We start from the raw sequence: 15543 nt of genomic DNA, 5'->3' as shown, positions 1-15543 counted from the left end.
TGGCCCAGAACATTATCACTCACATATGTCAGTTCTTCCTCTGTACCTGAGTCAAAGAATAAACAGAGCAGAGCATATTAATAAGAACAGGGTTTAGTACATAATCTGGGAAAGATAAGGGCCCATTTTGTTAAGTGGATAGGAGGAAATGAAGCCCCTATAAACGGCTACAGGCCTTGAGTGGGACCGAGGGAGACCAGAAGATGATGGCCCATGAGGGCGGCATTGTGTCCATTGCATCGTCGTTGTCAGAGGAAGCACTGAGGTTGGCAGCTGTGCTGCCCATGGCCTTGTGTGGGGCCAGGGGAGACCGGAAGATGATAGCCCATGAGGGCGGCGTTGTGTCCATTGCGTCATCGTCATAGGAGGTAGCATTGAGGTTGGCAGCTGTGCTGCCCATAGCCTTGTGTGTGACTGGTGGGATCAGGGGTCCGGCAGACAGGCCATCCAAGTTGGTGGTGGGAGCAGGGACCTCTAAGATGTGACTGGTCGACAGAAGGGAGCCTGCAGCCTCCGGGGCAGGTGGAGAGATGTAAGGGGCCGGCTGAAGTACAAGGCCGTCAGCTGTGACCTCCGTGGTAGATCTGAACAGACACTTCTCCAAAGAAGAAATTCAGATGGCCAACAGACACATGAAAAGATGCTCCACATCGCTAGTCATCAGAGAAATGCAAATTAAAACCACAGTGAGATATCACCTCACACCAGTTAGGATGGCCACCATCCAAAAGACAAACAACACATGTTGGCAAGGATGTGGAGAAAGGGGAGCCCTCCTACACTGCTGGTGGGAATGTAAATTAGTTCAACCATTGTGGAAAGCAGTATGGAGGTTCCTCAAAAAACTAAAAATAGAAATACCATTTGACCCAGGAATTCCACTCCTAGAAATTTACCCTAAGAATGCAGGATCCCAGTTTGAAAAAGACAGATGCACCCCTATGTTTATCGCAGCACTGTTTACAATAGCCAAGAAATGGAAGCAACCTAAGTGTTCATCGGTAGATGAATGGATAAAGAAGATGGGGTACATACACACAATGGAATACTATTCAGCCATAAGAAAGAAACAAATCCTACCATTTGCAACAACATGGATGGAGCTAGAGGGTATTATGCTCAGTGAAATAAGCCAGGTGGAGAAAGACAAGTACCAAATGATTACACTCATCTGTGGAGTGTAAGAACAAAGAAAAAACTGAAGGAACAAAACAGCAGCAGACTCACAGAGCCCAAGAATGGACTAACAGTTGCCAAAGGGAAAGGGACTGGGAAGGATGGATGGGAAGGGAGGGATAAGGGAAAAAAAAGGGACATTACTACTACTAGCAGACATAATGTGGGGGCGGGGAGCATGGGGAGGGCTGTACAACACAGAGAAGACAAGTAGTAATTCTATAGCATCTTACAACACTGATGGACAGTGACTGTAATGGGGTATGTGGGGGGACTTGGTGATGGGGGGAGTCTAGTAAACATAATGTTCCTCATGTAATTGTAGATTAATGATACCAAACCCCCCCCCACACACAAAAATGTCTCCAGACATTGCCAAAAAAAACCCTACAAGGTTATGAGGTAGGTACTATAACGAATTGCATCTTACAGATACTAAAGCCCATAGAGGTGAGGTAACCCTCCCAAGGTCACACAGCTAGTAAGCTGTAGCCACAGGATCCAAACCCAGGCTGTCTGGCTCAGAAACCTCCAGTCCTCTGCAGCACTGGGACTTATGCACGGATCTCTCTAATACCCTTCCCCACCCCTGCCCCCAGGTTCTAGCTTCTCTTGGTTATGAGGCCTAGAAGGAACAGTGGAGGGAAGAGGACCAAAACCAAGCAGATATTGCTCCAGTGTCTACAGGGAGATGGATTCCTTCTGTGTGGCAAGTACCTGAAGGCCAGCATTCCTGGGTCTTATGGGTAGCTTATGCAGGGGTCCCTGCAGTAGTGTCCTGACTGTTGAGGGAGATCCCCTTGACCTATCTCAGACTCCATTTCCAGAAGCACACTTCATAGCCTCTTCCTGCCAGAGTCCCTTTCCTGGAAAGCAAAAGGGTCAGCAGGGTTCTGACAGATGGTCTAGCACCCTTCAGCTCATGGGAAGCTCACCCATTCTATGGCACGGCTGACTGTGGGTGTATAGAATGCCCTCCCACCCCCACCCTGCCATCTCCCTGCAATTCCTTTCTCCCTGCTTAAACAGGCACTGAAGGCCAGTCTGCAAGCCTGCTGGGTAAGCAGTCAGAGAATCAGATACCACTTACTGCTTCTGGCACGAATCCCAACTCTACAACTGGAATGTGTCAGGACAGGGGGAGTACTGTTTCCTTCTCTCTATAAGAGAGCAGAAAGGAAAAGGTATGTCATTTCTCCCTACTGGAGAAAATCGTTCTCAAATTCTAGTCTTCTACTTAGAGAGGCTGAAGGGGCAGGGACGGGGTAGGAGGGAAACTGGTATGGAGTCCCTGAAAGCCCTACATGTGAGTGTCTGTGACTTTCTGGAATGGGGGGTATTTAGCACCTTGTAATCTTGCTTTGAGGCTTTAACTGGAAACATGAGACAGTAAGAAGAGTCCCATTTAAGAATCTGTTACATGTATGTCATCTAATTTAATTGCACAACATCCCTATATGGTAAGTTTATGAGGGTAATGGTAGCTGTAATAACAAGCAAACCCCAAAATTCACTAGCTTAACACAATAGTTTATTTCTTACTCACATAATACTCCAAGACATGTTACAACTGCACCATCCTACTGGGCCTCAGGGTCTCTGCATCTAGACTGCAGACAGAGATGAAGAAACTCACTTCCTTCTTAAAGGCCCCACCTGCAAGTGACACGCACCACTCCTCCTCACATCCCATTGGTGAGATCTGGTCACATGGTCATACTTTGACGAAAAGGAGGCTGGAAGATGTAGTTTCTGGCTGGGCAGGTGTCTTGCAGAGACAACTCCCCATAGAGTTAGTGCAACAAAGAAGCTCTCTACCAATGTCTGTTTCATCAGCCCAGCAGGCTAACCAGTGCTTTCGGGTCTGTCCCAGGCACAATGAATGCCCACAACTAGCAAGCCACCCTCTGGTACCCTTGCTCCCTCTGCTTCTTCCCTTAGAATGGTGTTGAAAGTTCGTATCCCCCCAAAATTCATACGTTGAAATCCTAACCCCCAGTGTGATGGTACTGGAGTGGAGGTCATGAGGGTGGAGCCCTTATGAATGGATTGGAGCCCTGATAGGAAGAGGTATGAGAGCGTTTGCTTCCTCTCTCTGCTCTCTGCCACATGAAGAGAAAATGAGAAGACAGTAGTTTGTAAACTAGGAAGAGGGCTATCACCAAGAACCCACTCAGCAGGCACCTAATCTCAGACTTCCAGCCTGCAGAACTTGGGGAAGCAAAAGTTTAAGTTAAGTTGTTTAAGCTTCTCAGTCCATGGTTTTCTATTATAGCAGCCCAAGCTAAGGCAAATGGCATGTTTGCTAAGAATCTGTTGGGTTTGTTCCCAAACCAGTTTATGCCAGCTGCACTTGTTACTGTAATGATGTAATTGAATGAGATATTCCATAAGCTGATGAAATATGAGTGCAAAAAGAATTATTTTTGTGAAAACTCAGTAACAATGAGTTGCTAAGAAATACTGTCAAATTAGACATGGGAGAGAAACAGCTATAAAAGTCCTGGGGAAAAAATTACCATGACAATGTAGGGGGGATTCTGCCCACAAGTTGCTGTACAAGTGTCTTCAAATCCTTGTTCCACTTGAAATAGACCAAACTGGAGATCAGAAGATAGATTCAGGTATAGTTTATGTAAGGAGGACAATGTAAAAAGCCAATTAACAGCTCCACACTCACAGAACAGAGCGCTGAATGTTCAAAGTGTATATCATTTAAAAGAATTCCCTGTTTCTTTGGTTAACTGACTAACCACTGGCCCCAGCTGAGTAGGCTGCTACAGGATTATTACCCTCATTCTCCAGGTGAATAAAATGAGGCCCAGGATAACAGCAGGTAAGTGGTGAAGCCGAGATTCAAAACCAGCCAGTCCGGTTGCAAAGTCTGTGCTGTTAGTCTGTACACCAGCAAAGTACAATTGAACTTCCTGTGACAAATGGACATGTTTTACATCTGCCTGTCTAATGTTACAGCCCTGAGCATGTGTGGCCAATGAGCACTTGAAATGTCTCATGAGACTGAATAACTGAATTTTAAAACTCAATTAATTAATTCAAATATAAAGGGCCACATCTGGCTAGTGGTTTCCATATGGGACCATGCAGCTCTGGGCCACCCTGACTTTAGCACACGGCTTTCGTTGTGTCTCAGGCGCTTTCATTTCCTTGCCTTGACCCTGTCTAGCCACGATGGCTCCTGAAATGCAAACCCTGCCCCTTTGGTTCAGACATCTCTTGATTCCAATCCATTATGTTCACTGTGGAACAGAAGGGGTGGACGTTGGCAGGAGGAGAAGGGACAGGCCTCTGTCAGCCAGACTCCACTAAGCTCCTGGGGGCAGGGAAGTGTTGCCTTAGGAGCAAGAGCTTGGCAGCAGGACAGGACCGTTCCCTCTCTCCTTGACTGTGTGACTTCAAGCAAATCAGGCACCCCTTTGAGCCTTGGCTTCCTCCTCTCTAAGGTGGGACGGAAAGTGCCTGCATCATGAGAATTAGATGAAGTGACACCTGCTGAGCGTCTGGCTCCCTCTTGAATCAGTGACTGCTCAGTAAATGTCCTTCCAATTTACTCCAACCCCAGAGACCCGCCCACTCAGACCAAAGGAACAGCAGGGGAAAAATATGGGTGGGGACAGAGATGGGGAAAATGTGCTTTTAAAAAGCATTTTATTGTGAAAATTCTCAGTCGTACATGAAAGTAGTGAGAATGGTTTAAGAACTCCTCATACTATCAGTTAGTTTTTTAAATCACTAACCAGGGTAAACGTTTTAATATCTCCATTAACCCACAGATATCCATCCTTAAGAGGGTAAAGAGCAAACTCCCAATGGTTTCAACAAACACGTATTAGGAATCCTCTAGGCAGCCCTGGTGGGGCCCAACAGAGACAGGGGCCTGCTCAGACAGCTGTCATTTGTCCCTCAAATAGTATCTTCATCAGCCTGGGAACAATGGTGCCCTCCATCCTGGGTGTGCCTCTGGAGTTTCCCTGGTGATAGGTTCCATTCTCTCTGGGTCCCCCAAACCATATAATTTGTCTACCAGTGCCTGGAAGATTCTGGAAACCCCAAAATCCTACCTACAACGTTCTTTAAATTAGCAAGAAGCAGCATTTAATTTCTTGCAACCCAGATCCCAAAATGATACTCAGGCTGCAGAAAGGCCACAGCTGGTATCTCAAAAGAGCTGGTACCAATTGTTCCTGAGGTCAAAATAATCCATTCTTTTAGGAGACTGACAAGAGAGCAGTCTTATCAGGAAAAATGCCTGGGCCCTCTGGGCTTCTGAAAAATTACTGCACTGTGTTCTGTAAATATCAACCCCTCAAGATCCCAGTGGGTCTGGGGAATAAGCAGAGCAAAAAAGGGAAGAAGAAATTAATATCATTGGAAATTAATTAATTGGAGGGGGCTGACATTTGCTGGGCACCTAGTCTGCTGCCTGCTCCTTCACACCGTCATTTGGTCCTCACAGGAGTACCTGGAGGCTGGTATATCCACCCCTGCATCACGATGAGGAAACTGAAGCTCCCAGTGAAGTCCCTTGTCCGGGACAGAACTGAGGTCTAGGCCTTCAGAAACTCTCGCTCTTTCTTCACCACAGCTCTGCCATGAGCCACCGCAGATGGTGGCCCCTGCTCTCTGACACAGGAATGGCAAGTCCCACCTGGCTCACAAAGCTTTCAGAAGGGTCTAGAATCATGAGGGGTGTGAAGTGCTTTGAAGGGCGCCCCCCAGCCCCAGCTGGGGACTGGGATCACCTTTCTCATTGTCCTCAAAGCCGGCAGTTCTGGAAGCAGCTCCAAGGCCTTGTTGAGGGGTCACGGGTGTGACTCTGGCATGGAGGGACAGAGGAAAATCACTAGGTCCCCTCAGGTTCCCAAAGGAGTCAGAAGGGACGGGAGCAGAGGGAGGAGGAGCTGAAGGGGGTGCCTTGGGTGTTGCTGTTTTTGGTGACTGCTCAGCTGACAGTTTTCCAAGCTGAGAAACACACATACACAAACTCTAACCTCCTCTGCTTAAAATAGAGCCACCGAACTGAAAATGCCAAGCACAGCCAGTCACCTGCCTGGCAGGGCCAGACAGCTCCCCATGGCCCCAATAATGCCCCACAGTGGGCACACTGACAAAGCAGCTCTCAGCTGCATGTCACAGGGTCCTCACCAGCCAGTGCTCCTCAGGACCATTTTAGAGATGAGGAAGGTGAGGTCCAGAGAGGGTGAGAAAGCCAGCAGCATCTTGCCTGGTGTGCTGGTGCTGGGAATTGGAAGGATGGTGGCCTTGGGGGCTAGATGGCTGCCTGGCTGTGCCTTGGCAAGTGGGGCCTCGTCTTCCCGCACTGGAAAGTGATGTCTGTGAACAGGCCTAGCATGGACACGTGCTTCTGGAGAAAGAATTCTTGCAGGCAGACAGTCCCTTGTAAAAAGGGGGGAAAAGCAGCTATCTGCTACCAGCACCTGGAAGCTGACACCGAATCTTTTGTAATCCTCTGCATGGTCCTGTGGGGTAGACATTATCATCACTCTTGTTTCTGAGATGGGAAAACCAGGGTGCAGACAGGCAGAGGTGTTCTATCCACACACATCCACCTAGAAAGTGGAGGAGCTGGAATGTGAACCCAGGCCTGGTGGACTCCAGCTGTGTTCATGACCAGGACTCATATCAACTGTCCCCTGCTGTACTCAGCCCTCCCCGACCCTGCACTGTCCCCACAAGCCCTTCTCAGGCAGACGTCCTCGCCCGTCCCCCACTCCCATCCCCAAGACTGCAGCCCAGGTTTCTGCTCCTCTGAAGTCTGGACAGGAATCAGAAAAGCAAACTTGCTGATGCCACTGCCAAAAATGGGCTGAGGCTGCAGGGCCAGCATCCTGCTTCGGGGCCGCCGAGCTTCAGTCTGGCTCCTCGGGGGAGGAAGGAGTCAAAGGCCCCACTCTACCTGGCACGCGGCCTGAGTGTTTGCGTACCTGTGATGCCTGGTAGCAGCTAACACTTCTGGCCAAGTCCTCCCTGCAGACGCTGCTCTCAGGGCTGCACACATCTACTGGCTCATTCAGTCCTCACAACCACTGCAGTCATGCCGTGTTGCTCCTGGCTTATGGCCCCTTCCTCCATCTTCAAAGCCAGCAACATCAGGCCAAACCCTTCTCATCTTGCATCTCTCTGGTTCACCCTCTTCCAGTTATAAGGCCCCTTGTGATTACATTGTGCCCGCCTCGATAATCCAGGATACTCTCCTATCTCAAGGTCAGTTGATTAACAACCTTAATTCCCCTTTGCCAGGTAACCTATTTACAGGTGCAAGGGATAGGGCGTGGGTATCTTTGGGGGCCATTCTGCCAACCATAGCACTTTATGAGATGGGAAACATTCCTACCCTGTTTTACTGGTGGGGAAACTGAGGCATCCCAAGGTCACATCCTGGAAAGCAGCAGTGGGATATGAAGCCAGGCAGTCGAGGTGCACAGTTCTGCATGCTGCTGCTGCTGGTTTGTCCAGTCACTGGGTGTGTGCTCTGTGTCAGATCCAGCAGCACCCCCAGGGAGGTGACTAAGGTAGGATCCCGGTCTTCAGCGGGGCACAGAAATGAAATGCAAGAATTCCAATGGAGTGGGAGGAACCCAGGATGGCAGGAGCTCAAGGGCTTCTAGTAGCACAGGGGAGGGCCACCAGAGGAGTCAGGAAATGAGATCTCAAACCAAACTGGCAGCTGAAGGATGACTAGGGTGTTAGCCAGCCACACTGTCAGCATAAGGAGACTGGGTACCTATAAAGTGTTTCAGCCATGTCTGGCCCGTGGCAGGCATTTTATAAATGCTGGCTGTTGTGTGGGATGGGGAGAGGACTGGTCCAAGCAAAGCAAGAGTTTGTGCAAGGAGTTGAAAGTTTAGTGTGGCTGGAGCCAAAAAATGCAAAGGGGTTGTGGTGAGAGAGGCTGTAGCAAAGATGGAGGGAACCATGATTGCTACATCGAGGCTGCAGCAGAAAGCAGGGAATGTGTGTGCCCAGGACAGCTGCAGGAGAGGCTGCCTATGCTCTGCCCAGCGTCCCCACGAAGGCCCACTCAGAACTCAGACATGAGTGTCAACCCAGTGGTAGGGGACAGGAGTGGGTTCCTTGGGAAGTAAGGTCAATGGAAGGCTCCCCATGCACCCAGCTGTTCCAGCCAAAGACGCAGGGGTCATTATGGAGTCTTCCCACTTGCCCCTCACATCCACCCCATCAGCAAGCCCTGTTACCCTGTGCACTAGGGTGACACCAGCTGCCATAACAGATGGACCCCATATCTCAGGGGCTTACACAATGAAAGTTCAAAATAGTTGTTCCTGGTGGGGAGGCAGCCTTGCAATGTGTCATTCAAGCACCCAGGCTCCTTCCACCCTGGGGCTTCACCCCCTTCCAAAGACTTTAGGCTTCTGCATTCAGCCTGCAGGTGGGGAAGAGGTGGAGCACAGCGTGTGGGAGGGTTTCGAGCTCCAGGCCTGGAAGTGCCACAGGTCACTCTGCCCACATTCCATAGGCTGCAGCTGCACAGTACAAGAGAGGCTGGGAACTGTGGCTAGCTGTGTGCCCTGCCCTGCCTCGGCTGCTCAACACCTTCAGGGCCCTTCCCTAGGCCAGGCCACCCTGCCCTGCATCTGGGCTACAGCAGTCTCCTGACTGGCCTCCACGCTTAGCCAAGCTTAGCCACCATCCCTTTTCCACCTGACAGCCAGAATGCTTTTTCAAAAACATCAATCAGATCACGGGTGCATGCTGGTTTTCCGACTCACAGCTTTTCCAGCTGTACTGAAGAATGAGCCAGGGTGAGGGGCCTGCAAGACCCTGTGTGAAGCGGCTGGTCTTCCTTCCATTCCCCTCCCCCAGCCCCTCAGCACCCACTGTCCTAGGCTCCCACCTCCTGGCTTCTCTGCTTACAGGTCTTGCACCTGCACTGTCTCTGCCTGAGCGCTGGCTCTGTCACTCCCAGAGAGGCCCTCCCCACCACTTAGCGGGTGGTGCCCACCAGCCCCCAGAAACTGTTCCCCTTCTTGTCTTAAATGATCTTTTTGTCTGACTTTAAGCCCATCCTCCTTTCTAGGATATCAACCCTGTGTACACCAGGACGCTTGCTTGTACCTGCAGGTGCTTGGGCAGTATTTCTTGGATGACTGACTGGCTGAAAGAAGAAAAGAAATGACTTGCCCAAAGTCACAGGACAAGACCGTGGTGGAGCAGGACTTCTGCAACCCTGGGCTTTGAGACCTTTGCTCTAGACCTCACTCACTGTTTGCAGACACTTCAGCTTGGGGCGCCGGCGGGTAAACAAAGGCAGCTGTGTGGGAGGGCAGGGCAGCTGCAGCTGGGGAGCTCCCTCTGGCCTCCTCGCCTCCCCGCTGACGCCCCGCCCCTGGGTAGCCCCCCTCCTGCCCCCGTGGGTCCCGGCGCGGGAGCGGCGGAGCGCGGCCGTCGGGGCGCCTGAACGCACCCGGGGCTGGGGACCAGAACCCGGGCCCGGGCGCTGGGCGGGGGCGCCGCCATGAGGAAGCAGAGCGTGCGCACGGCCGCGCTCGCCCTGTGCATCCTGTCCTACCTGCTGGTGGGCGCCGCAGTCTTCGACGCGCTCGAGTCCGAGGCGGAGAGCGGCCGTCAGCGACTGCTGGCCCAGAAGCGGAGTGAGCTCCGGAGGAAGTACGGCTTCTCGGCCGAGGACTTCCGCGAGCTGGAGCGCCTGGCGCTGCAGGCCGAGCCGCACCGCGCCGGCCGCCAGTGGAAGTTCGCGGGCTCCTTCTACTTCGCCATCACCGTCATCACCACCATCGGTGAGCGGCCCCGGCGCCTCTCTCGGCGCGGCTCCGTGCCCAGCCATCTGCGGCGCCCCTGGGTGTGAATCCCACCGCTGCCCCTGCCAGGCGGGGTGACTTTGGACGAGTCACTTCTGATCACTGACTCGTGATCTTGCCTCCCTCTGCCGAACGCGGCTGCGGTACCACACAGGCGGGGTTGGGAGGAGTCAGTAGTTCAAGTTGGCCCGAAGGCTGCCACGCGGGAGTGCTCAGGACACCTCCAGGGGCCGAGAGACCAGATGCAGTGGGGCTGTGGGGCAGGAAGTCCAAATGGCTGGAATTGCTTCCTTGCCTGGCTGCATCCCGCTAGGTTTGTGACCTCAGACAAGTGGCTTAATCTCTCTGAGCCTGAATTTTCTCCTTTGTAAAATAGGATGCTAATAGGCCCTGTCTCAGGGCTGCGTTGAGATAATTATTATCAAGGAGATAATATATGCAGAAAGTTTTAGCATAGTGCCTTGCACTTAGAAAACACTAAAAATAAGATTGATTGTTGTATTATAATTATTATTCTGTTATTCCATGAGAACAGGGACCTTAGTCCATTTTAGGCACTGCAGTATAGGCAGTGCCTAGTGTATAGTAGGCGCTCAATATTTGTTGAAGGAATGACTGATGACCACAAGCTTTGGACCTTACCCTCCGGGCTCCAGAGCAGTTTCTCTGCAGCATCTTGAACGCTGGCAGTTGCTGTGGCTACCATCTGGCTGGTACCTGTTGAGCCTAACCCTGGGGAAGCCAGAAAGTAGAGAAGCAGGCTCTGCAGGGCTCTAAGCCAGGGGGTTAGCCACTTCCCACATCCCAGCTGTGGATGTCCAGGAGCATGGGCTGGGACCTCCACCGTGGAAGTTTGTGCTTGTAGAGAAAGTGTTTCCACAACACGCTTGCAAGTGAGCATGAGCTGTGGGTTTAAAGCCTGAGTTCTGCACTTGCATAGACCAGAGTTCTGTTCTTGTCTATATTGTCCCCTGCTTTCCTGGGCAGTTGATCTTACCTCTCTGAGCCCTAGTTTCCTCAGCTGCAAAATGCAATTGTTGCTGCTTCACTGGGTGGTTGCCAGGTTTAAATGAGGCCAAGTGTATAAAATGCTTGGCACAGTGCCTGAGGCTAAATAGCACTATTAATTAATAGCAATTTTTATACTTGCCAACTGTGGGCCCAGTTCCCATTCAGACTGTTTGCCCCCTCCTGTCAACATGGGCACCCCACTTCCTATCTGGGCTCAGCCTAAGACACTCCCTGTTGCCATGGCCAGTGGTGTGGGACCCCATCTACCTCTTCTGTCCTCCCCTACTTTATCTGGAGGTCTCACAGCTAGCTGGGTTTGGCCTCCTCTCCTGACTATTCCCTCTGGTGTGCATCTGGGAGCCCAGGGAAAGGGACTGAGCCAAAACAAAAGTTTTGCCCTTCCTGGCCATCTGGGGGCGCCAGCACGTGCTGTGTGATTCGGGCAGCAAGAGCCAGCCTTGCACAGCCAGACCCCAGAACCCAGGAGCTTGAGATCTGCCTGGATAGAAGAGATGCACAGAGAAGCAATAGAAGATCATGGTTAATAGCTCATGGTTAAAACCTTTGGGCAGCTTCCTCCCTCTGAGCCTGGTGTCTTATCTGTAAATGGGAATAATAATATCATCTCATACAGTCATTGGGAGAATTAAGTAAAATAATCAGTGTAGAATACCTAGCATGTTTAGTTATTATCATTATTCATTTCACTGTGAAAATCTGACATAGCTCCAAACAGCTGGAAACAGCATTGCCTGGCCTCTTATTCATAAAGAGGCTCCTCTGTCTCACACTCAGCACCCCCTGCAATTGGGCATGTTTATTGATTATTAACTTTCATTGAGCTCTTAGGCTATATCAGGCTTTGTGCAGGGCCCTGGTGACTAGAGAAGAGAGAAGTGGTTGACATGGTCTCTGGCCTCAGGAGCTAACAGTCTAGTGATTGTAACCCCCACATCACAGAGTTAGTGACCCCCCAATAACAGAGACAAACTCCTGGGACCATGCAATGGAAATGTGGAAGTGGAGCTGCAGGTCTTTAAAAACATGTATCGTGTTGATATTTTAAAGATATTATATATGCACCCAGTGCATACTTCACAGGGTACAAAAGGGTATAGACTGAAAAGGAAGTCGCCCTCTCACCCTGCCCTCAACCCATAAATTCCTTTCCCTGGATCAAATACAGTTACCAGTTTCTTGTGTATCCTTCTGCATTTATGCTCTGCCTATGTATTCCTTTAAAACAGATACACATACAGTATATAGACATTATGCTATTATACACAGTTTCATCTCTTGCTTTTTCACATAATAAGTTTTGGCGATGTTTTTATATCAGTCCTTAAAGCATGTGTCGTCTCTTTCATGGCTATATAGCCGGATTTTTCAACCTGAACGCTAGACATTTTGGACTGGATAAGTCTATGGTGTGGGGCCATGCTGTGCACTGCTGGGTGGTTAGCAGCATTTCTAGCCTCCACCCACTAGATGGCAGTAGCACAAAGCACACAGTTGTGACCACCAAGAATGTCTCCAGACATTGCTAAATGTCCCCTCAGGGACAAAATCACCCCTGGTTGGAAGCACTGCTATGTAGTATTCTATCGTTTGGATGGCACCTTGATTTATTTAACCAGGTCTCTATTGAGTGACACTTAGGTTTCTAATTTTTGCTATGAGCAATGATGCTTCAGTGACGACCCACGTGCGTACATCACTTTGCACATGCGTGTATTTTAGAGGACTAACTTTCTAACTGTGGAACTGCACAGGTCCAAGGATTTGTGTATTTACAATTTTGCAGATGGGGCCAATTTGTTAGAGGAGGCACATTCTGTTAGGGAAAGTCCACCTGACTCTTCCTGGGTTGTGGGCCTCCTTGAGAATACCATGAAAGCTGTGCTCCTCTCTCTAGGAACAGACACCTCTCTGTTCATTTCCAGGCAATAGCACAGTATTCCAGGACTCAAGCAAGCCCAGTCATTTTAAGTCCCATGCAACAATGGAGGGATCCCAGTGCATAATCGTTACACCAGACTGAAGAGGTGGTTAGTGAGGGCTGGCTTGGAGCAAGATTTAGCAAAAGAGAAGTGGACCGAGGCAGGGGGGAAAGGGCAATTCAGGGAGGATAAAGCCATGAGAAATGGGAAACAACGTGGGGTTTAGCTGAATAGGTGAGGGTGATTCAAATCTCGAAGGAGCTGGGACACCACATGAGAACTGGAACTTCACCCTGAGGTTACTGCGGAGCCATGGAATATTTTGTTTTATTTTTCAAAACCAAGACCTAATTTACATACAGTAAAATTCACCATTTTTCAGTGTACACTTCTGCAAATCTTGACAAATGAAGACCTGTCGTGTAACTGCAGCCACTATCAAGGAATAGAACATTTCCATCACTCCCCAAATTTCTGTTCTGGCCCTTTGTAGCTATCTCCTGGCAACCACAGAGCTGCTCTGTGTCCCCAGAGTTTCGCCACAATGTTTCCATAATGTCATTTAAATGGAGCCATGCAGTATGTAGCCTTTTGAGCTTGGCTTCTTTCACTGGGCAGAATTCGAGGTCCATCCTTCGTGGCCGCAGGTACCGGCAGTTCATTTCCTTCCTATTGCTGGAAAAGAACTCCACTGTATGGATGTATACAGGTTGTTTATCCGTTCCCCCGTTGAGGGACATTCAGGTTGTTTACAATTAGGGCAATTACGGATAGCCATGCAGGGTTTCAGAGCCGGGGGGTCGGGGGGTTGACCTAGTTGGAACTAGCACACAATTCGGAGGGTGGCCAGGCAGGAAGGCTTTGGGCGAGTGATAGATGGCGCTGGGCACTCACCAACCCTCCCCTCCGCTCTCCCCGCAGGCTACGGCCACGCCGCGCCGGGCACGGACTCGGGCAAGGTCTTCTGCATGTTCTATGCGCTCCTGGGCATCCCTCTGACGCTGGTCACTTTCCAGAGCCTGGGAGAGCGGCTGAACGCGCTGGTGCGGCGCCTCCTGCTGGCGGTCAAGCGCTGCCTGGGCCTGCGGCGGCCGCGCGTGTCCACCGAGAACATGGTGGTGGCCGGGCTGCTGGTGTGCGCGGCCACTCTGGCCCTCGGGGCCGCCGCCTTCGCGCACTTCGAGGGCTGGACCTTCTTCCACGCCTACTACTACTGCTTTATCACCCTCACTACCATCGGCTTCGGCGACTTCGTGGCGCTGCAGAGCGACGAGGCGCTGCAGAGGAAGCCGCCCTACGTGGCCTTCAGCTTCCTCTACATCCTCCTGGGACTCACGGTCATCGGCGCCTTCCTCAACCTTGTGGTCCTGCGCTTCCTGGCGGCCAGCACCGGCGCGCCCGAGCGCTCTGCCCGCCGTGCCAGCCAGCTCCGCCCGGGGGCGCCCGAGAGCGGCCGCCGCGCCCCGTCCGGGGGCTCCACCTCCGTCTCCTTCCGCGTCCACCAGCTCGAGTCCTGGGCCCGAGACAATCTGGGCTTCTCGCCCCCCTCTAGCCCTGGGGCTGTGGGCTGCGGCAGGGCAGGCCGACCCCGAGCCCGGCGGAAGTCCATCTGACCCCGCCGGGGTCGCCCCTGGAAACGGAGGGTCTGCGGCCACCTCGTAGCGCACCCTCCGCGGAGCTTGGAGAGGGGTGAACGGCCGTGACCTCTAGCGGCCTTCTACCACGGGTAGTTTCCCCTTCCCTGGCGCGGCTAGCTCCTCCCTCCTTTCCAAAAATATACTAAAGCTGCATCATAAGCACAAGCACGACCCTCAAGTCACACTGTAGGCTGTAGGTGCGAATCCCTTCGTGGTCCAAACTCTGAGCACAGTGGGGTCACATCAGCCCCCCAGCAGAGGCTCTCCCCAGGCCCATGTGGCCAGCTGGCCTTCCAGAGCGGAAACAGGAGGCTACTTTTCTGTTGTGTGAAGAGGCCGGTTTTCCACGTGGTAGTGGACATGTACAACTTTCAATACTGGAATTCTACCAGTGCGGCAGCTGCTCACACTGTGAGGAGCACGGTGTCAGACAGTCTGAAGAGGAGCATCCACCATCCAGTGTGGACCAGTGGGCAAATCTATGCACTCCTTAAATGACCATTCTCTTGCCCAGCGTGTAGAGTGGAATTGGCTCACGCCTGAATGAAGCACATCCTCCCCTGCCCCCCCCCAATCTGATGCTGTTTGTCCTTGGCCAACCCCACTTCAGGATGAGGGGGCCTTGGCTGACACCCACGTCCTTGGGGCCACCTGGGTGCAGTCAGGTGCTGCAGGATGAGCCCTCTTCTGGGAGCTGTGAGATCCGAGTTCTGCCAATCACCAGCCGATCACCATCACCTTGGGGAACCCCACCATCCCTTACCTGGGCCTGTTTGCACATCTATAAAATGATTGGGTTCACCCAGGATCCTTTCCCCTCCTCGGCATCTTTGGAAAGTTTCCTGGAATGAGCCCAACCCTAAAAGGGGAGCATTAACAAAGCTCATAGCAGAGGCCATGCTGGCATCCCCTCGCACTCAGTTTCTTAAAACTGCCCTTCACTTCCCAGATAGAACTGTT

General features: G+C 51.6%; 1 protein-coding gene and 1 long non-coding RNA gene across 2 annotated transcripts; one reads left to right on the top strand and one right to left on the bottom strand.

Moving 5' to 3' along the window:
• Positions 1-77: 77 nt before the first annotated feature.
• On the bottom strand, positions 78-9867 carry LOC140849461 (uncharacterized). The gene is made up of 2 exons (XR_012131307.1): positions 9746-9867; positions 78-653 (listed from the first exon to the last, which is right to left on the bottom strand). It is a non-coding gene; the product is annotated as an uncharacterized lncRNA (long non-coding RNA).
• Positions 9584-15414, top strand: KCNK15 (potassium two pore domain channel subfamily K member 15). Its single transcript, XM_017662092.3, has 2 exons — positions 9584-9974; positions 13868-15414. The coding sequence occupies exons 1-2, from the start codon at positions 9692-9694 to the stop codon at positions 14557-14559; spliced, it is 975 nt and encodes a 324-aa protein (XP_017517581.1). The 5' UTR covers positions 9584-9691; the 3' UTR covers positions 14560-15414.
• Positions 15415-15543: the final 129 nt, after the last annotated feature.

This window comes from Manis javanica, chromosome 5 (genome assembly GCF_040802235.1).
Source record: "Manis javanica isolate MJ-LG chromosome 5, MJ_LKY, whole genome shotgun sequence".
Classification (NCBI taxonomy): Eukaryota; Metazoa; Chordata; class Mammalia; order Pholidota; family Manidae; genus Manis; species Manis javanica.
Note: the sequence above shows the minus strand (reverse complement) of the source record. Positions and strands in the feature narration are given on the sequence as shown.

Excerpts from the sequence above, each read along its gene's own strand:
- KCNK15 (XM_017662092.3), top strand. The coding sequence starts at position 9,692 with ATGAGGAAGCAGAGCGTGCGCACGGCCGCGCTCGCCCTGTGCATCCTG. Across the intron at positions 9,975-13,867 it reads CACCGTCATCACCACCATCG|GCTACGGCCACGCCGCGCCG; the intron begins GTGAGCGGCCCC and ends CTCTCCCCGCAG.